Source organism: Cuculus canorus, chromosome 2, assembly GCF_017976375.1.
Source record: "Cuculus canorus isolate bCucCan1 chromosome 2, bCucCan1.pri, whole genome shotgun sequence".
NCBI classification, from domain to species: Eukaryota; Metazoa; Chordata; class Aves; order Cuculiformes; family Cuculidae; genus Cuculus; species Cuculus canorus.
Genome location: NC_071402.1, coordinates 160548661 through 160572114, shown reverse-complemented (window position 1 = coordinate 160572114; position 23454 = coordinate 160548661). Strand labels below are relative to the sequence as shown.

The 23454-nt window shown below is 53.1% G+C and overlaps 1 protein-coding gene across 2 annotated transcripts in view; it reads left to right on the top strand.

Moving 5' to 3' along the window:
* SCAP (SREBF chaperone) overlaps positions 1 to 23454 on the top strand; it is a 64295-nt gene that overhangs the window by 11500 nt on the left and 29341 nt on the right. For both annotated transcript variants that reach the window (XM_054057229.1, XM_054057230.1), the window contains 9 exons: positions 4972 to 5191; positions 7579 to 7708; positions 8835 to 8992; positions 12295 to 12515; positions 13661 to 13766; positions 16345 to 16517; positions 17834 to 17960; positions 20257 to 20369; positions 21608 to 21702. In XM_054057229.1, the coding sequence (XP_053913204.1) occupies positions 5070 to 5191; positions 7579 to 7708; positions 8835 to 8992; positions 12295 to 12515; positions 13661 to 13766; positions 16345 to 16517; positions 17834 to 17960; positions 20257 to 20369; positions 21608 to 21702 (1245 nt within the window). In that variant the 5' untranslated portion in view covers positions 4972 to 5069. The remainder of the gene's footprint in view (positions 1 to 4971; positions 5192 to 7578; positions 7709 to 8834; positions 8993 to 12294; positions 12516 to 13660; positions 13767 to 16344; positions 16518 to 17833; positions 17961 to 20256; positions 20370 to 21607; positions 21703 to 23454) is intronic.

The window sequence follows — 23454 nt, the reverse complement described above, 5'->3', positions numbered from 1 at the left end:
CCAGGGCTGGAGAACCTCTGCTCTGAGAACAGGTTGAGAGAGTTGGGTTGTTCAGCCTGGAGAAGAGAAGGCTCTGAGGAGACCTTAGAGCAGCTTCCAGGACTGAAAGGGGCTCCAGGAAAGCTGCCGAGGGACTTTTTCCAAAGGTTTGGAGTGATAGGATGAGGGACAAATGGGTCTAAACTGGAGAGGACCCACGTTCCTGAAGGAGCAGCGTAGGCATTAACCCATTCCAACCTCCAGCCTGCAGGACATTATCCCCCCGGTCACGTTTTTCCATAGGAAACGTTGTGTTGCCCATGACCTCCGTGTTCTTACGGAGCACAAAGCCCTTTATTCTTCTGGGAATGCCAGTGGAGAGTAGGAATTTGTGTTAGAGCTCATTGTGTGGCAGTTCTGTGAAGGGACGTTTACATCTTGAACGTATTTCTTGTCTTCCCACCTCTGAAGTCTTCAGAAGATCCTTCATCGTTGCCCTTAAGAGTGGGAGGATTGGGTTCCTGAGGTCTGTTCCTCCCTCCCTACGAGGAGCGGCTGAAGCACCTGGGAATGTCCAGCCTGGAGAAGACAAGGCTGAGGGGAGACCTTATTGCTCTCTACAACTGCCTGAAAGAACGTTGTGGAGATGTGGGTCTTGGTCTCTTCTCCCAAGTGATAGGACAAGAGGAAATGGCCTCCAGTTGCACCAGGGCAGGTTCGGAATGGACATTAGGAGAAACTCCTTCACCAAAAGGGTTCTCAGGCCGTGGCAGAGGCTGCCCAGGGAGGTGGTGGAGTCCCCATCCCTGGAAGGGTTTAAAAGATGTGGAGATGAGGTGTTCAGGGATCTGGTTTAGTAGTGGACAGGAATGGTTGGGCTTGATGGTCTCAAAGACCTTCTCCAACCTAATGATTCTGTGCTTCCCCATCCTCTTTCGCTGATGCTGGGGTGTGAACGTTCCTGCAGCAGCTGACGTTGGGTGTTGTACTGAGGGGGTCAGAGCGGTGGTGTCTTCTGGCGTCTCAAGGGGATGAAGCACCTCTACAGTCCAACGAAGGGTGAGAAAATCACTTTGATGGTGTGGGTGTGAGCTGAGATCTGGTTGCTTCCTGTAGCGCTGTCGGCTCTAGGATGCAGAGGAACTCTGGTGAGACCTCGCCTGGTGTCCTGGGGCCAGTTCTGGAACCCCCACCAGAAGAAGGAGATGGAGCTGTTGGAATGGGGCGAGAGGAGGCCACGGAGATGATGTGAGGGCTGGAGAACCTCTGATACGAGGCCAGGCTGAGAGAGTTGGGGTTGGTCAGTCTGGAGAAGAGAAGGTTCTGAGGAGACCTTAGAGCATCTTCCAGTGCCGAAAGGGGCTCCAGAAAAGCTGGAGAGGGACTTTTTCAAGAGCCTGGAGTGATGGGATGAGGGAAAGAAGAAGATTAAGATTGGACATCAGGAGGAAGTTCTTCAGGATGAGGGTGGCCCAGGTTGCTCAGAGAAGTTGTGGCTGCCCCATCCCTGGAAGTGTTGAAGGCCACGTTGGATGAGGCTTTGAACAACCTGATCCAGTGGGAGGTGTCCCTGCCCATGGCAGGAGGTTGGAACTGGATGGGCTTTGAGATCCCTTCCAACCCAAACTGTTCTATGATTTAAAGCACCAAGGCCAGTATAGTAGGAACAGATCCAACGTGGTCCTTGGGGCCCTTCACTCCAAGAAGGACATTGAGGGACTGAAGCGCTTCCAGAGAAGGGAACGGAGCTGAACGAGGGTTATGAGGAACCCCTGAAGGACCTGAGGTTGTTTAGCCTGGAGAAGAGGAGGCTGAGGAGAGACTTTATTGCTCTCTATACCTGAAAGGAGGTTGTGTTGAGGTGGACAGTGGGTTCTTCTCCCAAGGAACAAGTGATCGGATGAGAGGGAATGGCCTCAAGTTGCACCAGGAAGGGAGAAGATTTCAATGAGACATTAGGAAGAGATTCTTCACCATTGAGGGGTGGCTCTGGGCAGAAATGTAAAGAATTTGGAGAACGTCGCTGTCCTTCGGTGAGATAAAAGCTTTTGCCTTGGGAAAAGGAGTGACATTCAGCATCTCGGTAGGGTTGGATGGTTTCCTGCGAGGAGAAAGTCTCCATTTCTTGCTTTGCTGGTCAGTCTCGTTCTTTGTAAGGATTTGTGGGAGAGGCAGTCAACTACAGCAACGAGTTCTCCAAGAACGGTTCCAGCATCCATGGAAAACCATTTGAGGTACAGTTTGACCTTCCTTTAGTCTGAACTCTTGGTCAGGAGCTGTTGGAGGCTGTTCCAGGTCTGTCTGAGCGTTGGAGACCTCGTGTGTTGGTGCAGGTGGGGATGGGAAAGTTGCTCTTTGTACTTAGAGGTAATGTGTTGAGGTTCTTCAACCTCAGTGAGGTTTGTAGAACCATCTCGTGGGCTACCAAAAGAGTCATGATGATGATAATATGTGTTTGGTGGACACCACCGTGTGTGTGTGCCTCGGCAACGTAGGTGAGACCCCACCTGGAGTCCTGAGGTCAGCTCTGGACTATGACTCTGGCCCAGGTTGCCCAGGGGAAGTCGTGGCTGCCCCATCCCTGGAGGTGTTGAAGGCCACGTTGGATGAGGCTTGGAGCAACCTGATGCAGCGGGAGGTGTCCCTGCCCATCACAGGGGGGTTGGAACTGGATGATCTTGAAGGTCCCTTCCAACCCAAACTCTTCCATGATCCTAAGGAAGGGCAAAAAAAAGACAAGTGGAGCTTGAACTCCATCTGAAAAGACATCAGGCACCATGGTCATGAGCTTCTGGGCAGGGAAACGACACAGGAACCCAAACCTTCTGAAAGGAAGGAAGCCAAGGAGCTCAGCTCAGAATTAAGCGGCGCTCTGAGGAGATGCCAATGAAAAAAGGCCGTCAGCAAAGGGGTCCTAAGAGAAGTGGACACCATCTGAAGAACTTCCAGTGCTTTGCCAACACGAGAAGGGGCTGCAACCAGCTTTGGAGCTTGGAGAACCTCAAGAAAGCTCTTTCTTCCTGAAGAATGAGGAAAGGAAGTGAAAGCAACCACGGAGCAGAAGACAAAGCCGGAGCATAACCCACGATAAAATAAATGGAGGCGGATTCTTCTTGACAAAACCCATTCTGATTTGGTTGGAAGACTTAAGGACCAGGAGCGCTAACTGAGTTGTAGAAGTTGGAAGTGGTCAACGTGGAATTTGGTTGAGAAAGTAGAAAAGTAGATCTGAAAAGGTTAAGATCCGACATTGAAATAAAACACAAACCTGATTTCTAGGGAAGAGGGAGAATCAGAGGATGGTTTGGATTGGAAGAGACATCGAAGCCCATGAAGTTCCACCTCCTGCCATGGGCAGGGACACCTCCCACTGGCTCAGGTTGCTCCAAGCCTCATCCAACGTGGCCTTCAACACCTCCAGAGATGGGATCAGGGGTTCTGGTTGACGGCAAGTTAGAATTACGGAATGGTTTGTGTTGGAAGGGACCTCAAAGTCCATCCAGTTCCAGCTCCATGCCATGGGCAGGGACACCTCCTACTGGATCAGGGGCTCCAAGGCCCATCCAACGTGGCCTTCAACACCTCCAGAGGTGGGATCAGGGGGTTCTGGTTGACGGCAACTTAGAATTACGGAATGGTTTGTGTTGGAAGGGACCTCAAAGCCCATCCAGTTCCAGCTCCATGCCATGGGCAGGGACACCTCCTACTGGATCAGGGGCTCCGAGGCTCATCCAACGTGGCCTTCAACACATCCAGGGATGGGACAACCACCACTTTCATGGGCAACCGGGGCCAGAGTCATAGTCCAGAGCTGAATTCAGGACTCCAGGTGGGGTCTCACCTACGTTGCCGAGGCACACACATGGTGGTGTTCACCAAACGCACGTTATCATCATGATGACACTTTTAGCAGCACCTGGAGAGGACTCTCCCCGTATGGATTCCCCTCTAAACCCTTCATCAACTTTGTGGTCCTCCTCAGCTCTTGTGTAGCCCACACAAACCGAGGACATTCATCATACTCACGGTGGCTTTCCTGACACAAACCCTGCACCAATCACCTAATTTTCCTCAACATTTAAACTCCTTCCAATACTTGCCATTAAATTAATTGGTCTCGTTAATTAAATTAATTACAGGGACACCTCTCACTGGACCAGGTTGCTCCAAGCCCCATCCAACATGGCCTTCAACACCTCCAGGGGTGGGATCAGGGGGTTCTGGTTGACGGCAACTTAGAATTACGGAATGGTTTGTGTTGGAAGGGACCTCAAAGTCCATCCAGTTCCAGCTCCATGCTATGGGCAGGGACACCTCCTACTGGATCAGGGGCTCCAAGGCTCATCCAACGTGGCCTTCAACACCTCCAGGGATGGAGCAGCCACCACTTCCCTGGGCAATCCGTTCCAGGGCCTCCCCACCCTCGTGGTGAAGAAGTTCTTCCTAATGTCTCATCTCAATCTTCCCCTTCCAGTTTAAAGCCGTTCCCCCTCATCCTATCACTCCATGTCCTTGGAAAAAGTCCCTCCCCAGCTTTCCTGGAGCCCCTTTCAGCACGGGAAGGTCACTCTAAGGTCTCCCTGGAGTCTTCTCTTCTCCAGGCTGACCAACCCCAACTCTCTCAGCCTGTCCTCAGAGTAGAGGTTCTCCAGCTCTCGCATCATCTCCGTGGTCTCCTCTGGACCCGTTCCAACAGCTCCATCTCCTCCTTCTGTTGGGGATTCCAGATCTGGACATGGGACTCCACGAGGGTGGAGCAGAGGAGGAGAATCCCCTCCCTTGACCCTCTTTGTCCCACAGCCTCCTGCCCCAACGCTAAACCAAATAATTCCATCCAATTTCCTGTAGACTCCTAAAAAGTGGTGGATGTGGGAATGTCGTCTTCTCCCTTCTGAGGAGGTACAACGCTGGGAGTCATCTAAAATACGTTGATGATGATTATTTCTCTTTTATCTATTGATGTTTCTCATGAGCTTTCTTTCTTCTTCCCAGCTGGACACAGTGCCTTGGCTGAAGCGTTGTCCATGCTGGAGTTGTTGTTTCACACCCTGATGTATTCCGGGATGGCAACCAGGTGACGTCGGTTGAGGATGACCTTGACTGAAAAACTACGCGAGAGGATATCGCGGGCATTCTACAACCACGGGCTGTTGTGTGCTTCCTACCCCATCCCCATCATCCTCTTCACGGGGCTCTGCATCCTGGCCTGCTGGTAAGTCACGCGGAGTATTTGGTGTCCACGGGGTGACGGGTTTCATAGCAACGTCACGAAGGAGCTCAGGTTTCCTTCTTCTTCACATTGTCCCACAAACACCTTTTCTTTTCAAACAGAGAATCATAGGATAGTTTGGGTTGGAAGGGGCATCAAAGCCCATCCAGTTCCAACCCCCTGCCATGGGCAGGGACACCTCCCACGGGATCAGGGGCTCCAAACCCCATCCAACGTGGCCTTCAACACCTCCAGGGATGGGATCGGGGAGTTCTGATAGATGATGAGTTAGAATCGTGGAGTCACAGAATGGTTTGGGTTGGAAGGGACCTCAAAGCCCATCCAGTTCCAACCCCCTGCCATGGGCAGGGACACCTCCCACTGGATCAGGGGCTCCAAGGCCCATCCAACGTGGCCTTCAACACCTCCAGAGATGGGATCGGGGAGTTCTGGTAGATGACGAGTTAGAATCATGGAGTCATAGAGTGGTTTGGGTTGGGAGGGACCTCAAAGCCCATCCAGTTCCACCCCCTGCCATGAGCAGGGACACCTCCCACTGGAACAGATTGCTGGAAAATTAGGTGATTGGTGCAGGGTTTGGGTCAGGAAAGCCACCGTGAGTACGATGAATGTCCTTGGTTTGTGTGGGCTACACAAGAGCTGAGGAGGACCACAAAGTGGATGAAGGGTTTAGAGGGGAACCCATATGGGGAGAGTCTTCTCCAGGTGTTGGAGAGTAATTGAGGTGAGGTCTCGTTGACCTCCAGGTGCTGGAGAGTAATTGAGGTGAGGTCCTGCAAGAACTTCCCTTCCTTTGCTCCCAGGACTTCCAGTTATCCCTTTCCAAGGGAGAAAAACCCATGATCTCCTCTGTTGAGGAAAGACAGTCATTCTCATGAGGTCCTGCTGACCTCCAGGTGATGGAGAGTAATTGAGGTCAGGTCTCGTTGACCTCCAGGTGATGGAGAGTAATTGAGATGAGGTCTCGTTGACCTCCAGGTGATGGAGAGTAATTGAGGTGAGGTCTCGTTGACTTCCAGGTGTTGGAGAGTAACTGAGATGAGGTCCTGCTGACTTCCAGGTGGTGGAGAGTAATTGAGATGAGGTCTCGTTGACCTCCAGGTGATGGAGAGTAATTGAGATGAGGTCTCGCTGACTTCCAGGTGTTGGAGAGTAATTGAGGTGAGGTCTTGTTGACTTCCAGGTGTTGAAGAGTAATTGAGGTGAGGTCCTGCTGACTTCCAGGTGATGGAGAGTAATTGAGATGAGGACTTGTTGACTTCCAAGTGTTGGAGAGTAATTGAGGTGAGGTCCTGCTGACTTCCAGGTGTTGAAGAGTAATTGAGATGAGGTCCTGCTGACCTCCAGGTGCTGAAGAGTAATTGAGATGAGGTCTCGTTGACTTCCAGGTGTTGGAGAGTAATTGAGGTGAGGTCCTGCAAGAACTTCCCTTCTTTGGCTCTCAGGACTTTCAGTTATCCCTTTCCAAGGTGGAAAGACCCATGATCTCCTCTGTTGAGGAAAGACAGTCATTCTCATGAGGTCCTGCTGACCTCCAGGTGTTGGAGAGTAATTGAGGTGAGGTCCTGCTGACCTCCAGGTGATGGAGAGTAATTGAGATGAGGTCTCGTTGACCTCCAGGTGTTGGAGAGTAATTGAGATGAGGTCCTGCTGACCTCCAGGTGATGGAGAGTAATTGAGATGAGGTCTCGCTGACTTCCAGGTGTTGGAGAGTAATTGAGGTGAGGTCTCGTTGACTTCCAGGTGTTGAAGAGTAATTGAGATGAGGTCCTGCTGACCTCCAGGTGATGGAGAGTAATTGAGATGAGGTCTCATTGACTTCCAGGTGATGGAGAGTAATTGAGATGAGGTCTCGCTGACCTCCAGGTGTTGGAGAGTAATTGAGATGAGGTCTCGCTGACCTCCAGGTGTTGGAGAGTAATTGAGATGAGGTCCTGCTGACCTCCAGGTGATGGAGAGTAATTGAGATGAGGTCCTGCTGACCTCCAGGTGATGGAGAGTAACTGAGATGAGGTCTTGTTGACTTCCAGGTGTTGGAGAGTAATTGAGATGAGGTCTTGTTGACCTCCAGGTGCTGGAGAGTAATTGAGATGAGGTCCTGCAAGAACTTCCCTTCCTTTGCTCCCAGGACTTCCATTTATCCCTTTCCAAGGGAGAAAGACCCATGATCTCCTCTGTTGGGAAAGCCACCAGTCCCCATGAGCGCAGAAGCCCTCTTGTGTTGCCGCTGTGTCTCCTGTCCTGCAGAGGTTGGATTCAGCTGGGATGGGTTCCTTCTTCATCACCCATTCCTTATTTTTCTTGGAGACTCTCTAAAAATCTGGATTAAACCCAAAGTCCAACGTTTCTCGGTGATGTCCTCCTCACAGTTACCCTCTGCTGAAGCTGCCGCTGCCGGGGACGGGACCTGTGGAGTACAGCACCTCCGTGAAGGACTACTCACCACCTTCTCCAGATGGGGGTTTGCAGCACGGGGATCTCAGCGAGCGTCCGGACTGGGTGAGTCCTGCACGCGGCGTGGTTGGGTGTCCATCCGAGATGAGATGAGGGGTGGTTGGGTGTCCATCGGAGATGAGATGAAGGGTGGTTGGGTGTCCATCGGAGGTGAGATGAGGGGTGGTTGGGTGTCCATCTGAGATGAGATGAGGGGTGGTTGGGTGTCCATCCGAGATGAGATGAGGGGTGGTTGGGTGTCTACGGGAGATGAGATGAGGGGTGGTTGGGTGTCCATCCGAGATGAGATGAGGGGTGGTTGGGTGTCTACGGGAGATGAGATGATGGGTGGTTGGGTGTCCATTAGAGATGAGATGATGGGTGGTTGGGTGTCCATCGGAGATGAGATAAGGGGTGGTTGGGTGTCCATTAGAGATGAGATGATGGGTGGTTGGGTGTCCAAGGGAGATGAGATGAGGGGTGGTTGGGTGTCCATCCGAGATGAGATGAGGGGTGGTTGGGTGTCTATAGGAGATGAGATGATGGGTGGTTGGGTGTCCATAGAAGACGAGATGAGGGATGGTTGGGTGTCCATCGGAGATGAGATGATGGGTGGTTGGGTGTCCATGGAAGACGAGATGAGGGATAGTTGGGTGTCCATGGAAGACGAGATAGGAGATGGTTGGGTGACCGTGGGAGATGAGATGAGGGGTGATTGGGTGTCCATGGGAGATGAGATGAGGGGTGATTGGGTCTTGATGGGACACAAAATGAGGAGTGGTTGGGTGTCCACGGGAGACAAGACGGCCACGCACAGGGACACCTCCCACTGGCTCAGGTTGCTCCAAGCCCCATCCGACGTGGCCTTCAACCCCTCCAGGGATGGAGCAGCCACCACTTCTCTGAGCAACCTGGGCCAGGCCCTCCCCACCCTCATGGTGAAGAATTTCTTCCTAATGTCTCATCTAAACCTTTCCTCTTCCGGTTTAAAGCCACCCCACCCGGTCCTGTCCCTCCACACCTTTGTCAAAAGCCCCTCCTCAGCTTTCCTGGAGCCCCTTTGAGCCCTGGAAGCTGCTCTAAGGTCTCCTGGGAGCCTTCTCCAGGCTGAAGAACCCCAACTCTCTCATCCTGTCCTCCCTCGAGAGCTTCTCCAGAGCTTCCCGCTCACCTTCTCTGGGTTTCTCCGCAGTACGTCGGTGCCCCCGTGGCCTACATTCAGCAGATCTTGGTGAAAGCCACCGTCTCCCCGTGGCAGAAGAACTTCCTCGCTGTCGATGTCTTTCGGTCACCGCTGTCCCGCGTTTTCCAGCTGGTGGAGGAGATCAGAAACCATGCCCTGAGAGACAGGTAACGGCTCTTCCTTCAACTTTCCGTTGTGCGGCCGCTCTTGGTCCCACGGTCTCCTAAATCCCTTCCTTGGATGTCCGATGATGGGTTTGGAAGCTGTTCGGTTCTCAAAATGAGAAGAAACGCAACACTCAAATGGTCTTTGAGGTCCCTTCCAAAGCATTCGGTGATTCTATGGTTCAAGGAATTCCGTACGATGTCCCCGTTGCGCGTGTGGAAAGAAGGGGTGCAGAGGAGTTGAAGATCTTTGAGGAACTCCAGGGAGATGGTTCCTCTGTAGACTGGAAGTATCTTAGAATCATGGAATGGTTTAGGTTGGAAGGGGACCTTAATGGTCATCCAGTTCCAATCCAGGGACACTTGGCTGTGGATCAAGATCTTATCCGAGGAACTGAAGGTGGTGGCACCTCGGATGGGTGAAGAGTGGAAGCTGTTTGGTTGAGCAGCGTGTAGAGATAATGGGGTTCCAGACTCATAGGATCATGGAATGGTTTAGGTTGGAAAGACCTTAATGGTCATCCAGATCCAATCCAGGGACACCTCACATTGGATCAAGATCTTATCTGAGGAACTGAAGGTGGTGGCACCTCGGATGGGTGGAGAGTGGAAGCTGTTTGGTTGAGCAGCGTGTAGAGATAATGGGGTTCCAGACTCATAGGATCATGGAATGGTTTAGGTTGGAAGGGACCTTAAAGATCATCCAGATCCAATCCAGGGACACTTGGCTCTGGATCAAGATCTTATCCGAGGAACTGAAGGTGGTGGCACCTCGGATGGGTGAAGAGTGGAAGCTGTTTGGTTGAGCAGCGTGTAGAGATAATGGGGTTCCAGACTCATGCGATCATGGAATGGTTTAGGTTGGAAGGGGACCTTAATGGTCAACCAGATCCAATCCAGGGACACTTGGCTGTGGATCAAGATCTTATCTGAGGAACTGAAGGTGGTGGCACCTCGGATGGGTGAGGAGTGGAAGCTGTTTGGTTGAGCAGTGTGTAGAGATAATGGGGTTCCAGACTCATAGGATCATGGAAAGGTTTAGGTTGGAAAGACCTTAATGGTCATCCAGATCCAATCCAGGGACACCTCACACTGGATCAAGATCTTATCTGAGGAACTGAAGGTGGTGGCACCTCGGATGGGTGAAGAGTGGAAGCTGTTTGGCCGAGCAGCGTGTAGAGATAAGGGGGTTCCAGACTCATAGGATCATGGAAAGGTTTAGGTTGGAAGGGACCTTAATGGTCATCCAGTTCCAACCCGTTGCCATGGGCAGGGACACCTCCCACTGGATCAGGGTCTCCAAGGCCCATCCAACGTGGCCTTCAACACCTCCAGGGATGGAATCTGGGGATTCTGGTTGATGGTAAGTGAGAAACATGGAATGGTTTGGGTTGGAAGGGACCTCAAAGCCCATCCAGTTCCAACCTCCTGCCATGGGCAGGGACACCTCCCACTGGCTCAGGTTGCTCCAAGCCCCATCCAATGTGGCCTTCAACACCTCCAGGGATGGATCAGCTGCAACTTCTCTTGGCAACCTGTGCCAGGGCCTCCTCACCTTCATGGTGGAGAATTTCTTCCGAAGATCTCATCTCAATCTTCCCCTTCCAATTTAAAGCCATTCCCTCTCCATTCCCTTGGAAAAAGTCCCTCCCCAGCTTTCCTGGAGGCCCTTTCAGCCCTGGAAGCTGCTCTGAGGTCTCCTCAGAGCCTTCTCTTCTCCAGGCTGACCAACCCCAACTCTCTCAGCCTGTTCTCACAGCAGAGGTTCTCCAGCCCTCGGATCATCTCCGTGGCCTCCTCTGGACTCGTTCCAACAGTTCCATCTCCTTCTTCTGTTGGGGATTCCAGAACTGGACCCAGAACTCCAGGTGGGGTCTCACGAGGGTGGAGAGCGTGGTCTGTGCAGGTGCTGTGGTGCCATCCCGGTCTGTGTCCTGAGGCTCAGTTGTGTAGAACAAGAGGAGGAACACGGAGATGCCGATCCTTGAGGGATTCATCTCAGCGGCTTTGCCTTCTGGTTGTGAGCGTTGGAACGTGTGCGGCAGTGTTGAAACTGCATCAGCACACGATGGGGGATGATGGGATGGAGAGCAGCGCCGAGGAGAAGGACTTGGGGCGTTGGGGAGGAGAAGCTCAACAGGAGCCACAACGTGCGCTCCCAGCCCAGAAACCACCCGTGTCCTGGGCTGCATCCAGAGCAGCGTGGCCAGCAGGGACGGAGGGGATTCTGACCCTCTGCTCCTCTCCGGGGAGACCTCATCTGGAGGATTGGGGCCAGTTCTGGAATCCTCACCAGAAGGAGGAGATGGAGCTGTTGGAACGGGTCCAGAGGAGGCTCCAAGGATGATGCGAGGGCTGGAGAACCTCCCATCCGAGGACAGGCTGAGAGAGTTGGGGTTGTTCAGCCTGGAGAAGAGAAGGCTCCCAGGAGACCTTAGAGTGACCTTCCAGAACCTGAAGGGGCTCCAGGAAAGCTGCGGAGGGGCTGTTCCCAAAGGCGTGTGGGGATGGGACGAGGGGCAATGGGGATAAACTGGAGAGGGGCAGATTTAGACTGGACATAAGGAGGAATTTCTTCCCCATGAGGGTGGTGAGGCCCTGGAAGAGGTTGTCCAGAGAAGCTGTGGCTGCCCCATTCCTGGGGGTGTTGAAGGCCACATTGGATGGGCTTGGGTCCAATGGGAGGTGTCCCTGCCCATGGCAGGAGGTTGGAACTGGATGGGCTTTGAGGTTCCTCCTAACCCAAACCATCCCATGGTTCCATAATTCTCACTTGCCGTCAACCAGAGCCCCCAGATCCCATCCCTGGAGGTTTTCAAGGCCAGGTTTGGATGGGTCTTGGGCACCTGATCCCATGGGAGGTGTCCCTGCCCATGGCACGGGGTTGGAACTGGATGGGCTTTGAGGTTCTTTCCAACCCAACCCATTCCATGTTTCTAACTTGCCGTCAACCAGAACCCCCAGATCCCATCCCTGGAGGTGTTGAAGGCCACGTTGGATGAGGCTTGGATCACCCTGATCCAGCGGGAGGTGTCCCTGCCCATGGCACAGCGTTGGAACTGGATGGGCTTTGAGGTTCCTCCTAACCCAAACCATTCCATGGTTCCATAATTCTCCCTTACCATCAACCAGAAGCCCCAGATCCCATCCCTGGAGGTGTTGAAGGCCACGTTGGATGGGCCTTGGGCACCTGATCCGGTGGGAGGTGTCCCTGCCCATGGCAGAGGGGTTGGAACTGGATGAGCTTTAAGGTCCATTCCAACCCAAACGATTCTCTGATTCTATGAACTTTGTTTTTCTTTCAGTTCTGGTGTCAGAAGCTTGGAAGAAGTTTGCCTTCAGGTAACGGATCTTCTCCCTGGTCTCAAGAAGCTACGGAATCTCCTCCCCGAACACGGCTGTCTGTTGCTGTCTCCAGGGAACTTCTGGCAGAACGACCGAGAACGATTCAACGCTGATCCAGATATCATCAAAACCATCCACCAACATGAACCAAAGACCTTACAAACATCAGCTACTCTCAAAGGTAAGAACCTGAAGGACCAAAAACCCTCTGAGATATCCCTAAAGGCTGTGTGGCTCTTTATGTCCTTGGAATCTCCAACGTCCGGATTGCCCGTGTTCAGAAATCGAGTGGCATAAAATCATAGAATGCTTTGGGTAGAAGGGATCTCAAAGCCCATCCAGTTCCAACCCGTGGCAGGGACACCTCCCAGTGGATCAGATTGCTCCAAGCTCCATCCAGCGTGGCCTTCAACACCTCCAGGGATGGGATCTGGCGGTTGTGGTTGATGGAAAATCAAAATTGTGGGATCGTGGCATGGTTGGGGTTGGAAAGGACCTGAAAGCCCATCCAGTTCCAACCTCCTGCCATGTGTAGGAACACCTCCCACTGGGTCAGGTTGCTCCAAGCTCCATCCAACGTGGCCTTCAACACCTCCAGGATTGAGATCTGGCGGTTGTGGTTAACGGAAAATCAAAATCGTGGGATCGTGGCATGGTTGGGGTTGAAAAGGACCTCAAAGCCCATCCAATTCCGACCTCCCCATGGGCAGAGACACCTCCCACTGGATCAGGTTGCTCCAAGGCCCATCCAACGTGGCCTTCAACACCTCCAGGATTGAGATCTGGCGGTTGTGGTTAACGGAAAATCAAAATCGTGGGATCGTGGCATGGTTGGGGTTGGAAAGGACCTCAAAGCCCATCCGGTTCCAACCTCCTGCCATGTGTAGGAACACCTCCCACTGGGTCAGGTTGCTCCAAGTCCCATCCAACGTGGCCTTCAACGCCTCCAGGATTGAGATCTGGCAGTTGTGGTTGATGGAAAATCAAAATTGTGGGATCGTGGCATGGTTGGGGTTGGAAAGGACCTCAAAGCCCATCCAATTCCGACCTCCCCATGGGCAGGGACACCTCCTGCTGGCTCAGGTTGCTCCAATCTTCATCCACCGTGGCTTTCAACGCCTCCAGGGATGGGGACATCTCTGAATTCCCTGGGCAATCTGTTGTGGTTGGAGTAGGCACAGGCTCTTCAGGACCATCCATCTGGGAGGGTGAGGAGTTATCCTTTGAGGGCAGTGGGAACGCGTAGACCTTTGCTGAGGAGCTTTGCGAGCACCTCTTGGGTCCCACCTCTTTGGTCATTGTTTGGATCACTCTATGCTTTTGCAGATCTGTTGTTTGGACTCCCTGGAAGGTACAGTGGAGTGAACCTCTATAACCGGAAGCGGGTGGTGTCCTACACCGTCACCTTGGGGCTCCACCGCTACGATGCCAGGTAAGGAACCGCGGCCTCGGTTTGGCGTTGAGGATCCTTTCCTCGTTTCTTGGAAGCTTCGCTCTTCTTTCTTCTCTTCTTACAGTTCCGGGTTTTCTTCGCTGTCCTTTATTTTAACTTCTCTTGAATTTTAGCATCTTCTGGAGATGCTACAGGAGAAGACGACGCTCTTTTGGGGAGAAACTTGCTGAGTTTTTAGGGAAATGAAATACTCTCAGTTCTCAGTTTCTCTTTTAAGAAGTCAACGTATCGCTCGTAGCCCAAAAACCAACATCTGAGCTGCACCCAAAGCCGTGGGACCAGCAGGGACGGAGGGGATTCTGCTCCTCTGCTCCGCTCCGGGGAGACCCCACCTGGAATCCTGGGTCCGGTTCTGAAGTCCTCAGCACAGGAAGGAGATGGAGCTGTTGGAGCAAATCCAGAGGAGGTCACGGAGATGATGTGAGGGCTGGAGAACCTCTGCTGTGAGGAGAGGTTGAGAGTGTTGGGGTTGTTCAGCCTGGAGAAGGCTCTGAGGAGACCTTAGAGCAGCTTCCAGGGCTGAAAGGGCCTCCAGGAAAGCTGGAGAGGGGCTCTGGATCAGGAATAGTAAGAATGGAACGGTTTGAAGCTGAAAGAGAGGAGATTGAGATGAGATCTTGGGAAGAAATATTCTCCTGGGAGGGTGGGGAGGCCCTGGCCCAGGTTGCCCAGAGCAGTGGTGGCTGCCCCATCCCTGGAGGTGTTGAAGGCCACGTTGGATGGGGCTTTGATCCCCCTGATCCAGTGGGAGGTGTCCTTCTCCATGGCTGAGGGTGGAACTGGATGGGCTTTGAGGTTCTTTCCAACCCAAACCGTTCTATGGTTCCATGGTTCTAATTTATCATCAACCAGAACCCCCAGATCCCATCCCTGGAGGGGTTGAAGGCCACGTTGGATGGGGCTTGGAGCCCATGACCCAGTGGGAGGTGTCCCTGCCCATGGCCGAGGGTGGAACTGGATGGGCTTTGAGGTTCTTTCCAACCCAACCCATTCTATGGTTCCATGATTCTAATTTATCATCAAGCAGAACCCCCAGATCCCATCCCTGGAGGTGTTGAAGGCCACGTTGGATGGGCCTTGGATCACCCTGATCCAGTGGGAGGTGTCCATGCCCTTTGGGCAAGATGCTCCACTTGGTGCTGCATGGAGTTCCGTAGGGAATGCCTGGGGGTGGAGCTGGCAGCCCAGTAGATCCATGGAATGGTTTGGGTTGGAAGGGATCTCAAAGCCCATCCAGTTCCAACCCATGGGCAGGGACACCTCCCAGTGGATCAGATTGCTCCAAGCTCCATCCAACGTGGCCTTCAACACCTCCAGGGATGGGATCTTGGTACTGTGGTTGATGGCAACTCAGCATCATAGAATCATGGAATGGTTTGGGTTGGAAAGGACCTCAAAGTCCATCCAGTTCCAACCTCCTGCCATGGGCAGAGACACCTCCCACTGGCTCAGGTTGCTCCAAGGCCCATCCAACGTGGCCTTCAACACCTCCAGGGATGGGGCAGCCACCACTTCTCTGGGCACCCTGTGCCAGGGTCTCACCACCCTCGTGGTGAAGAATCTTTTCCTGATATCTCATCTAAATCTTCCCCTTCCAATTTAAAGGCATTTCCCCTCGTCCCATCACTCCAAGCCTTTGTAGATCCTCCTCAGCTTTCTTGGAGCCCCTTCAGGTGCCGGAAGGTTGAGCGGCTCCCATGGAAGAACCCTTCAGCCTTGAGGGCTGTGAGGTGACACCTTTCATGCAGAAGAACAGGTCCAGAGCTGAGCTTTGGAAGCCTCTGTGGATCTCCAGAACTTAGAATGATGGAATCCTTAAAGTTGGAGAAGATCTCTAAGATCATCCCAACCCAACCATCACCCCAACCCAACTGTGCCAACTAAACCGTGTCCCCGAGTGCCACAACCACACACTTTGTGAATCCTCCAGGGATGGAAACTCCACCACCGTCATGGGCAGCCTCTGCCAGGGCTTCACCACTCTTCCAGGAAAGACATTTTCCGTGATGTCCAATCTAACCCTCCCCTGGTGCAACTTGAGGCCATCTCCTCTCATCCCATCCCTTGGGAGAAGAGCCCAACACCCACCTCACCACAACCTCCTTTCCAGGAGCTGCAGAGGGCCATGAGGTCTCCCCTCAGCCTCCTCTTCTCCAGGATAAACACCTCAGGACCCTCAACTTCTCCTCACAACCCTTGTTCTCCAGCTCCTTCCTCAGCTCCATTCCCTTCTCCGGACGTTCTCCAGCCCCTCAAGGTCTTTCTTGGAGTGAGGGACCCAAAACTGACCCCAGGATTCGAGGTGTGGCCTCACCAGCGCCGAGTCCAGAGGGACGATCCCTTCCCTTCTCCTGTGGCCACCCCAGGGCTGATCCAAGCCAGGATGCTGGTGGCCTTCTTGGCCACCTGGGCCACCGCTGGCTCATGTCCAGCTGCTGTTGGCCAACCCCCTGGGCTGAGCTTCTTCCTCCTTGGTCTTTTCTTGTTGAGCTCCTCCTTGGCATTGAGTGGTGGTTCTTCAGTGCAGTGACCTCCTCCCCCTTGGTCTTCTTCTCAGGTTCCTCAGCAGCCTCCGCGCTCGCCTCAAGCTCCTTCATCCCAGCCCGAACTGCACGCTGCGAGAGGAGAACATCATCCACGTCCACTTCAAGGAGGAGATCGGCATCGCCGAGCTGATACCCCTCGTCACCACCTACATTATTCTCTTCGCTTACATCTACTTCTCCACACGTACGTTTGGGGGTGGAGAGCACAAACTTAACAAACCCTCCGTAGACCTTCCAGCTGAATTCACGCCTGAGATCAGTGGTGGGGTGTCCTTTGTCCTGGCTGCAAGGAGGAGACTCTCCTGTCCACAGCGCTGCCGTTCTCTACTGTTTCAGCAGGAGAAGTGCTGGTGGAGGTTGACCTTGAAGTGTCACCGAGAGAATTCGTGTTTTATCTGATTTCTGCTGATTTCATGGAATGATTTGGGTTGGAAGGGACCTTAAAGATCATCAGCCATGGAGAAGGACACCTCCCACTGGCTCAGGCTGCCCAAGACCCATCCAACGTGGCCTTCAACACCTCCAGGGATGGAATCTGAGGGTTCTGGTTGACACAGAGTTAGAATCGGGGAACCACGGAAGGCTTTGGGTTGGAAGGGACCTCAAAGCCCACCCAATTCCAACCCTCTGCCATGGGCAGAGACACCTCCCACTGGCTCAGGCTGCCCAAGGCCCATCCAACGTGGCCTTCAACACCTCCAGGGATGGGATCTGGGGGTTCTGGTTGACACAGAGTTAGAATCGGGGAACCACGAAAGGCTTTGGGTTGGAAGGGACCTCAAAGCCCACCCAATTCCAACCCTCTGCCATGGGCAGAGACACCTCCCACTGGCTCAGGCTGCCCAAGGCCCATCCAACGTGGCCTTCAGCACCTCCAGGGATGGGATCTGAGGGTTCTGGTTGACACAGAGTTAGAATCAGGGAACCACGGAAGGCTTTGGGTTGGAAGGGACCTCAAAGCCCACCCAATTCCAACCCTCTGCCATGGGCAGGGACACCTCCCACCGCCTCAAGCTGCACATGGCTCCATCCAATGTGACTTTGAAGACCTTCCAGGGATGAGGCAATGAATTTATCCGTCATAGCCAGTGTGGTGTTTGATGTTCTTTGTGAGATCTTCTGTCTTCGGTAGCTTTCAATGCTGTAGCAATGACATTTTTTTCCGGTTTAGAGACACCGATTCATCTTCACATCAAACACATGGTCTGAGGTGGTGGGTTTAGACCTTCTTACCTACCCTGAAGTTCCTTTTTATGCCTCAACGGCACAGAACTGAGAACTTCCAGCCATGCGTTGTCCTTTGTCCCACCTTTGCTCCACTACCTCTGTCTACTGGGAAGGACTGGGAGTTGGATTTCAGCCACGGAGACCAAAGTTCTTGGTTTCAGGGTCTAAAACTACTGGATGGAATGACTCGGGATGAAGTTGTCCTCTTGATTTCTTCTTCTTGTGTCCTTCTTCTCTTGCTTTGGAACCAAACTTTTGCCTTCTGTCTTCTAGGGAAGATCGACATGGTGAAATCCAAGTGGGGTTTGGCGCTGGCGGCGGTCGTGACGGTGCTCAGCTCTCTGCTCATGTCTGTCGGGCTGTGCACGCTCTTCGGGTTGACGCCTACTCTTAATGGAGGGTACGTTTCCATCAAAGCTCTTCCTAAACTTCCTGGGCTGCATCCAAAGTGTGGAGGGAAGGGATTCTGCTCCTCTCTGAGGAGACCTCAACTGGAGGATTGGGTCCAGTTCTGGAATCCTCAATAGAAGGAGGAGATGGAGGTGTTGGAACGGGTTCAGAGGAGGCTCCAAGGATGATGTGAGGGCTGGAGAACCTCCCATCCGAGGACAGGCTGAGTTGAGGTTGTTCAGCCTGGAGAAGAGAAGGCTCCCAGGAGACCTTCAAGCAGCTTCCAGCGCTGAAAGGGTCTCCAGGAAAGCTGGAGATGGACTTTCTAGCGAGGGCTGTTGGGACAGGACAAGGAAGGATGGAGATTTAGATGTAGATAAGGAAGAAAGTTCTTACAATGAGGGTGGAGAAGCGCTACCTCAGGTGGCCCAGAGAGGTGGTGGAGGTCCCATCCTTAGAAACATTCCAGGTGAGGTTGGATGAGGCTTTGAGTAACTTAATCTGGTTAAAGCCGTCGCTGCTCCTGGAGGTGGGTTGGACCGGATGACCTCAAATGTGCCTTCCAACCCAAAGCCCACCCTACGAGTCTAAAGCTGTTGACTCGAGGACTTCCAAACTCATAACCCGGGTCTACCGGTGAATGATCTTCTGCTGGAGCAGCTGTGGTTTTGAGCGGGACAGAGTTGATAAGAGAATCAGGAGTCTTCTTATCTAGGTTTGTACTTCTGAAGGCTTCCTGAGCTTGGTTGGTTGTGGACCTCCTGCAGGGCGGTGGGTAAGGACAGGACTCTGCAAGGACTCCGTGAGCGTTGCCTTGCAGATAACGTGTTCTGGAGGACGATGAGGGGCAGCAGAGCTCCTCGTCTTGGTCGCATTCCTTTTTGTTTAGCAATTTCCATCCTTGAAGGATCTGAAGAGCTTTTAGCTCCTGTCCTGAAGTCCTGCTTGGAGGAGTGACACAGGTCACCAACCAGAAATGCTTTAGATAAAGGCGGGATGGTTGTACGTGCTGGACTTTGGGTTCTTTGATGTGAAGGGGAGGTCATCTGTGAGACTTGAAGGCCACGTTGGATGGGGCTTGGAGGAACCTGGTCCAGCAGGAGGTGTCCCTATCCATGGCAGGGGGTGGAGCTGGATGGGCTTTGAGGTCCCTTCCAACCCAAAGCATTCCATCATTTCATGATTCTCACTTCCCATCAACCACAACCCCCAGATCCCATCCCTGGAGGTGTTGAAGGCCAGGTTGGATGAGGTTTGGAGCAACCTGAGCCAAGGGGAAGTGTCCCTGCCCATGGCCAGGGGTGGAACTGCATGGGCTTTGAGGTCCTTTCCAACCCAAAGCATTCCATTATTTCATGATTCTCACTTCCCATCAACCAGAACCCCCAGATCACATCCCTGGAGGTGTTCAAGCCCAGGTTGGATGAGGCTTGGAGCAACCTGATCCAGCGGGAGATGTCCCTGCCCATAGCAGGGAGTTGGAGATAGATGGGCTTTGAGGTCCCTTCCAACCCAAAGCATTCCATCATTTCATGATTCTCACTTCCCATCAACCAGAACCCCCAGATCCCATCCCTGGAGGTGTTCAAGGCCAGGTTGGTTGAGGCTTGGAGCAACCTGATCCAGGGGGAAGTGTTCCTGCCCATGGCAGGGGGTGGAACTCGATGGGCTTTGAGGTCCCTTCCAACCCTCTGCTCCGGGAGACCTCATCTGCAGGGTTGGGGCCAGTTCTGGAATCCTCACCAGAAGAAGGAGATGGAGCTGTTGGAACGGGTCCAGAGGAGGCTCCAAGGATGATGCGAGGGTGGAGCACCTCCCATCCCAGGACAGGCTGAGAGAGTTGGGGTTGTTCAGCCTGGAGAAGAGAAGGGTCCCAGGAGACCTTAGAGTGACCTTCCAGAACCTGAAGGGGCTCCAAGAAAGCTGGAGAGGGGCTGTTCCCAAAGGCGTGTGGGGATGGGACGAGGAGCAATGGGGATAAACTGGAGAGGGGCAGAGTTAGACTGGACATGAGGAGGAATTTCTTCAAGATGAGGGTGGTGAGGCCCTGGAAGAGGTTGCCCAGAGAAGCTGTGGCTGCCCCATCCCTGGAGGTGTTGAAGGCCACGTTGGATGGGCGTTGGATCCCCCTGATCCAGTGGGAGGTGTCCCTGCCCATGGCAGTGGGGTTGGAACTGGATGATCTTTAAGGTCCCTTCCAACCCAAACTACTCTGAGGTTCTACGATCAATGTCTTTTGTTTGATTTGTTCTTCCCTGGTCTTTCCCCGAGGATCTCACGCTCCGTTCTGGTTCTTTTTCCTCCAGAGAAATATTTCCATACTTGGTTGTAGTCATCGGCCTGGAGAACGTGTTGGTTCTCACCAAGTCGGTTGTCTCCACTCCCGTCGACCTGGAAGTGAAGCTACGCATTGCCCAAGGTACACCACCGCTCCCGAGAACCTCCACAAAGACAACGTGAGGGTCACCCAAGGGCTGAGAGATGGGCAATGGTCTTGATTCTGGTCTGGGAAGGAAATGAGGACTTCATCTCTTGAACGTGGTTTGGGTTCTATCAATCTTTTGGGATTGGTTTTGTTGATTCCAAGAACCATGAAATTACAGAGTGGTTAAAGTTGGAAAAGACACGAGGAAGAACTTCTTCCCGATGAGGGTGGAGAGGCCCAGGTTTCCCCAAGAAGTTGTGGTTGCCCCATCCCTGGAGGTGTTGAAGGCCACGTTGGATTGGGCTTGGAGCCCCTGATCCAGCAGGAGGTGTCCCTGCCCATGGCAAGGGGTGGAACTGGATGGGCTTTGAGGTCCCTTCCAACCCAACCCATTCCATGTTTCTAACTTACCGTCAACCAGAACCCCCAGATCCCATCCCTGGAGGTGTTGAAGGGCACGTTGGATGGGCCTTGGAGCAACCTGATCCAGTGGGAGGTGTCCCTGCCCATGACAGAAGGTGGAACTCAATGGACTTTGAGGTCCCTTCTTACTGAACTCATTCCATGACTTTGACTTGTCGTCAACCAGAACCCCCAGATTCCATCCCTGGAGGTGTTGAAGGCCACGTTGGATGGGGTTTGGATCACTCTGATCCAGTGGGAGGTGTCCCTGCCCATGGCAGGGGGTGGAACTGGATGGGCTTTGAGGTCCCTTCCAACCCAAACTATTCCATGTTTCTAACTTACCATCAACCAGAACCCCCAGATTCCATCCCTGGAGGTGTTGAAGGCCACGTTGGATGGGGTTTGGATCACTCTGATCCAGCGGGAGGTGTCCCTGCCCATGGCAGTGGTTGAAACTGGATGGGCTTTGAGGTCCCTTCCAACCCAACCCATTCCATGTTTCTAACGTACCATCAACCAGAACCCCCAGATTCCATCCCTGGAGGTGTTGAAGGCCACGTTGGATGGGGTTTGGAGCCCCTGATCCCGTGGGAGGTGTCCCAGCCCATGGCAGAGGGTGGAACCGGATGATCTTTAAGGTCCCTTCCAACCCAACCCATCCCATCGTTCTATCCCTTCGATGTTCAATAAGTTCCGATGGATTTTAACCTGGAAGTGCCTCTTTTTTTCCCTCCTCTTTAACGAAGAGGAATCCGTTTCCTTTTCGCTCCTTTCTGTCCTCTTCTGAACGGTCTCATTTTCCTCCTCTTTGTGCCTTCTTTCTCCAGGGTTGAGCAATGAGAGTTGGTCCATCATGAAGAACATGGCCACGGAGCTTGGGATCATCTTGATTGGCTACTTCACCCTTGTCCCAGCCATCCAGGTAAGTGCTTTGAGTCCATAGAATCATGGAATGCTTTGGGTTGGAAGGACCCTTTGAGGTCATCCAGGAGAACCCTTTGAAGGATCAGGGATGGCTTTAACCAGGTCGCGTTGGTCAGAGCTTCAGTTTGAAGGACAAAACCTTGTAGGCTCTGCAAGAACCCACTGCCTGATTGGGATCAAGGATCAAGACCTCTGGAGAGCATGGACCCCTCATGGAGGTGGTCTTCTGTCCAGCATCTGCCCCCGGATCTCCCATCTTCCCAGTTGGGATCCTTCCAGTGTGGGCTTTCACATTGAGTTCATCTCATAGTTCATAGAATCGTTGAATGGTTTGGGGTGGAAGAGACCTTAAAGATCATCCAATCCCTCTGCCGTGGGCAGAAACACCTCCCACGGGATCAGGGGCTCCAAGGCCCATCCAACGTGGCCTTCAACACCTCCAGGGATGGGATCTGGAGGTTCTGGTTGATGGTACGTTAGAAATATGGAATGGTTTGGGTTGGAAGGGACCTCAAAGCCCATCCAGTTCCACCTCCTGCCATGGGCAGGGACACCTCCCGCTGGCTCAGGTTGCTCCAAGGCCCATCCAACGTGGCCTTCAACACCTCCAGGGATGGGATCTGGGGGGTTCTGGTTGATGACAAATTAGAATCATGGAACCATAGAATGGTTTGGGTTGGAAAGAACCTCAAAGCCCATCCAGTTCCACCCTCGGCCATGGAGAAGGACACCTCCCACTGGCTCAGGTTGCTCCAAGCCCCATCCAACGTGTCCTTCAACACCTCCAGGGATGGGGCAGCCACAACTTCTCAGGGGCAACCTGGATTGGTGTCTCCTCACCCTCATCATGAAGAATTCCTTCCTAATGTCTCACCTGAAGCCTCCTCTTCCAATTTAAAGCCGTTCCTCCTCGTCCCATCACTCCAGGTCTGCAGAAAAAGACCCTCCTCAGCTTTCCTGGAGCCCTTTTCAGTCCTGGAAGCTCTAAGGTCTCCTCAGAACCTTCTCTTCTCCAACTCTCTCAGCCTGTCCTCCTATGGAAGGTGCTCCAGCCCTCGGATCATCTCCATGGACCTCTCACAGCCCGGTTTCTTTCATGTGGTCACACTTTGCTTCAGAGGATGTTGGAGGATGGGTTGATTAAAGGAGATCTTGAACGTGATAAGAGGGACAGAGCCCTAAACAGTGTCCACCAAAGCCAAGAGAAGAAGGGACACCATTCCTACCTAAAAGGAGGTTGCGGAGAAGTGGGTGTTGACCTCTTCTCCCGAGCGATAGGACAAGAAGGAATGGCCTCAAGTTGCTCCACAGAAGGTTCAGAATGGACATCAGGAAAAACTTCTTCACCCAAAGGCTTCTCGGGGGCTGACGGAGACTCCCCAGGGAAGAGGTGGAGTCCTCATCCCTGGAGGGGGTTTCAAAGATGGGGAGATGAGGTGCTCGGGGATGGGATTTAGTAGTGGACGGAGACGGTTGGAGTTGAGGATCTCAAAGGTCTTTTCCATCCTAAGGATTCTGTGATTCCCTTCACCTCAGTTGAGGTTCTCCTGTTTCTTACAGCACGTTGAGAGGTGGGATGACATCTACTCCCTGTTCTCGCTCTCTTTCCATGGATGCTGATCCGCCTGAATGGTGATCCGAGGGCTGGAGCACCTCTGCCATCAGGATGGGCTGAGAGACTTGGGGTTGGTCAGCCTGGAGAGGAGAAGGCTCCAAGGAGACCTTAGAGCATCTTCCAGTACTGACAGGG